This window comes from Sitophilus oryzae, unplaced genomic scaffold (genome assembly GCF_002938485.1).
Source record: "Sitophilus oryzae breed Bouriz unplaced genomic scaffold, Soryzae_2.0 scaffold_1968_pilon_pilon, whole genome shotgun sequence".
Classification (NCBI taxonomy): domain Eukaryota; kingdom Metazoa; phylum Arthropoda; class Insecta; order Coleoptera; family Curculionidae; genus Sitophilus; species Sitophilus oryzae.
The window spans coordinates 357,887-362,527 of NW_022146688.1; the positions used below are offsets into that span (position 1 = coordinate 357,887).

The 4,641-nt window shown below is 30.9% G+C and overlaps 1 protein-coding gene across 1 annotated transcript; it reads left to right on the forward strand.

Annotated features, from left to right (window-relative positions):
- The first annotated feature begins 1,662 nt into the window (after positions 1 to 1,662).
- LOC115883597 lies at positions 1,663 to 3,380 on the forward strand. Its single transcript, XM_030901953.1, has 2 exons — positions 1,663 to 3,238; positions 3,320 to 3,380. The coding sequence occupies exons 1-2, from the start codon at positions 2,049 to 2,051 to the stop codon at positions 3,378 to 3,380; spliced, it is 1,251 nt and encodes a 416-aa protein (XP_030757813.1). The 5' UTR covers positions 1,663 to 2,048.
- Positions 3,381 to 4,641: the final 1,261 nt, after the last annotated feature.

Consider the following 4,641-nt stretch of genomic DNA (forward strand, 5'->3'; position numbering starts at 1 on the left):
TTAGTAAGTATAGTTGCTTTCGCTGTTTGTAATAGTAAATTGACTTACATGGTCAAATTTGCAATTTAAAATACCATTTATTCAAATTACAATTCAAAAACAAAGTAGGTTGGTTTACTGGTAGGTCTTTGTCAAATTTACAACTAAGAAATAAAGTAACTCGACTTGCTTTTCTTGCAGCATGTATAATACAAATTAAAAATAAAGTATATCTATATACCTACTAAATCCTTTTTTTGTTTTCTTGTCAAGCAACTAGAGTTACTTGCTAGGATAATCTCAAAAATTTTGTTTTGCCCTATTTTTGATTTCATATCTTCATATAATATTGCCGCTTAAAACCAAACAAAAAGACGGTAAATATACTTACGTCGGCCCATCGACCGCATAGGGGGGGTACCGTCAACCTTGATTCCACGTAACTCCACAGAACTCGGTCGAACTGATCGATTTTTATTTAGTATCTTCCAGATAGCGAAAGGGTGGATTTCTTAAGAACGATTTTAAAATAATTATTACGTTTTAAAATGTTTCGAGGGCGCAGAATGGTGGATTTAGCCAAAAATATGAATAGCACAGATTGTGAATCTTTTGCCAGGTAAGATTACCTAATAAAAAATATATTATGCTTATTATTCTATTATCCGTCATAATCCAAAAGGATACATAGAAATTACTACAACTTTGTAAATGTAAGCTATAGAAGGGTGATAAAAACTAAAAATATATCTGTCTAAAATAATATAGGTATTATAAAAAATAACCCTTTACATCATATATTATTGAGATAAACTGCTGGAACTTCGACACATTTATTAAAATATTTTTAGTCTGTATGTGTTGAGTTCAATATTTTGTAAAGTACTGGAAATATTTGAATGCGATTTGGGGCGTATTAATAAGAAAATAATGCGCTTTAATATGCTTTAAACCGAATTTAAATATTCTCGGTACTTTACGAAATATTTAACTTTAAAACAACAGACATAGAATATTTGATATGCATATCAAAGTTCCAGCAGTTTAGTTAAACGAAAAAATATTTTTAACATAACAAAGGGTTCTTTTATAAATTATATTTTTTAAAAAGTTAAATATTTCAAAACATCAAATTCACGCCAATGTAGGTACTGGAAATATGCTTTTTCCTGAACGACACTTTTGTTTTCCTAGTTTACAACAACAAGAACGAACTCCATCTCCATTATTTGACGATAGTGATGCTGACCCTGACTTTGATCCTGTAGAAAAAAACTATTTTTGTCACACGGTTTTCCCAACCCAATATTAGATAAAAAAATAAAAGTTTTTACAGAACTTCAAAATGTGAACCTAACACTAACACCAATTACTTTAAATATCGAAGAGAACAATGAAAATAATTTAAGAAACATGTCACAACCCCACAGTTCAAAAAATAACCTAAAGGAAACAACCGATGAAATGGAAATCCACAATATGGAATCAGATATTGAAAATCCTTATTCCCCAAATTCGCTCCTCAATACTGACAACCAAATACAGCACGATCAAAATTCAGAAGAACAGTTAAATCCTATTTTACAAAAAAAAATTTTAAATCAAAACGAGGCAAGCAATTTTGAAACACACAGTAGAACTGCAGTACAACAAAAAAAAAATTAAAGGAAAGAACACCCCGACATTTGCTACCAAGCTGCAAAAAATCCAGCAGGCAAAAATGTTTTGAACTTTTTACCGAAGTAAATCGAACAAAGATTTTTCAATATTATATCAATTTGAATTTTGGCGAAAAAAGACTCTTTTTATCAAAGTATGTTGTAAAAAAAACCGTAAAGTATCGAAAAGCAGATGCAATGAGAAATAAGGAGTTTTCGCTTACCTATACTTTGCCAAAATGTACGGAAAATATGGCTGAAAGTATTTCTGAACAATTCCCTGTCTGTAAAACGATGTTCCTTAGCACTCTGGGGTATAAATCCGATGCTATAATAACAGAATTTTTAAAAGGCAATGAGATGGACTTTCCATTATTAAAGGATAAATGAGGAGAAAACACTAAGAAACGTATGAAACAAATAGGAGACAAAAACTATGAACTTGTAAAAGAACACATTAATTCATACCATCCACAACCATCACACTACAATCTATCACATGCCCCTAATAGAAGGTATTTAACAGCAGATCTTTCAATTCATAGTATGTATTTAGATTATAATTCTAAAAACATAGATAATAAAGTTACATACGAGACGTATCGAAAAATATTTAATAAGGAGAATATTGGATTTTCTGTACCAACGCAAGATGAATGTGGTAGTTGTTCAAAATTCAAGCAGCATAGCCATGATGAAAACGCAACTACTTTTGAAAATGGTGTGGTTGAAAGTGTTAAGTCGCCAGAGGATATGGAAAATAGTACCCAACTAAATAGCAAAACTAGCGATTGTCAAATATGCATGGAATACCAGAAACACCAAAAAAGGTATAGGGTAGCTAGTGAAAAATACATGGGCGGTGTTGATCAAAGTATTAATTCTACTACAGAAAGGTATGCTGTCGATATGCAAAAAGTTATAATTATTCCAAAAATGACTATAAAAAACTCCTATTTTGTCAGCAGGCTTGTAATTTTTCACGAAACTTTTGCAAATCTAAAAAAAGGTGGCGAAAATATGTGCATCCTGTGGCATGAAGCTATTATGGGCCGCAATAGTCCGGATGTTACATCAGCCTATTATAATATGATAAAAAGGCTACAGAATAAAACAAAACATGTAATTTTTTGGGCGGATAATTGTACCTCCCAAAATAAAAACTGGGTGTTGTTTACCTCCTGTGTAACGTTTGTAAATGAACCATGGGGCCCAGAAACTATTACGTTTAAATACTTTGAACCTGGTCACAGCTTCATGAAGGCAGACTCCGTTCATGGACAGATAGGAAAAAAATGGAAAAAAGCAGCAGAAATTCTAGATTTTGAAGATTTGGAAAACCTAATAAGGTCTTCAAATAAAAAAAATCATGTCATCAGTCTTCGTTATGAAGACTTTAGGAAATTTACAAATGGGTGCCAAGGAAGAAAAAAGGATAGCTGCTCTGTTCCAAAATTACAGGAAATAAAACAAGTCCAATTTAAGAAGGGATCGAAAAGACTTTTCTTTAAAAAAGAACTAGAACAGGAGGAATACTCTGAAGTTTCTTTTCTCAAACCAAGGTTTAAGGTCCAACTCCCAGAGGCAGTTTCTTGTTCCAGGTAAATCATAGTTTATCATTTTTATAATACGAACTTATCAAATATGTTTACAAATAAGTTACAACAAAGCATTTTTTGTAGGGGTATTAACACTGAAAAAAAAGAGAAGATTTTAAAGGATTTATTTTGGCAATACACATGAATCCACGGAAAAAAATTTTTGGGGAAGAGTTACCGACTGGAGAACATAGTAAAGACATTATACACGAATTGCCGGAGGTTGAGTGGTAAGATCATTTTTAGTTTTAAGATTTATTATGGAATAAAAGTTGAGTTTTTTATTAAGTTTATATCAATATATATCCACCGTACAAATATATTTTAATGCTAAACAGTTATTTTAAAAGAATAGTTTAATAATTAATAATTAAAACACAATGTTACATATATTATGTTAATAAATATAGGCAAATACATTTATTAGTTTTAGTATATTGAATTACTTTATTTCCGTTAAGTATATTTGAAGGATGTATTTTAAAAGAATAATATATGTTGACATGCTAAGATAATCGTGTGAAATTTAAAATTCTAAAGAACCATAACATGACTTACATGGTTTCTGAATTGAGAATGGCATAGCCAGAGACATAGCATAACAAATAAGTAAGTCTAAAAACCTTAATAACACCTTATATTATTTAAATACAATATTTTTTTGTAAACATAATTAAAAAAATATATAATGATATACTGTATCCTTGTTTTCAAATTTTTTATTACAAAAATAATGAAACTACAAGCTAAAATTCCTCAAAAACTTTAAACCTCGATTGCGAAAAATGCCGTTTTTGGACTTACTAGGTTTCTGAAATGTGCGGCAGAGTTGGGGTGGCCATTTTGTGACATGAAAAAACCCACTACCATTGTTTTTATGAGGCCTTTATCTGAAACCACACGTAATATGGGCACGATAAAATAATTGAAATATGATTTCTTCTTTCAATAAACAGGCGCGTATACTGCGAACGTATTGCGACATTATTTAATGGTTGCAAAATAGACGCCGAGCTAAATAAGTGACATATATTTTTTTTCTGAATTATCGTAACATTGTTTAATGATTAGATACACTGTGTCAGTTGCGTGTCAAAAAAGGTATGGTCTCCAAAAAATTACACAAAATACAATTTGCCAATAAATTAAAATCACAAACACAACTGTCAGGGATCCTGTTAGGATGGCCACCTTTTTGCAATGTAAAAAAAGGACATTGGATTATGAAAAACGAGGCATGAGAGGGAGGAGGCAAGTTGCTGATTGCGAACCGCCGATTACAACTGGCTACTTTAAAATTCTTAAAATCTCTTTTTAATATCAAAATGGTTAAAAATAAACCCTATACTATCATTTCAGATTAAACAGGGAGTTCTAAATAATGTTGCCGATTCTAAATAATAGTA

Coding starts and splice junctions, on each gene's coding strand:
- LOC115883597 (XM_030901953.1), top strand. CDS start 2,049: ATGAAACAAATAGGAGACAAAAACTATGAACTTGTAAAAGAACACATT. Junction 3,239..3,319: donor GAGGCAGTTTCTTGTTCCAG/GTAAATCATAGT, acceptor CATTTTTTGTAG/GGGTATTAACACTGAAAAAA.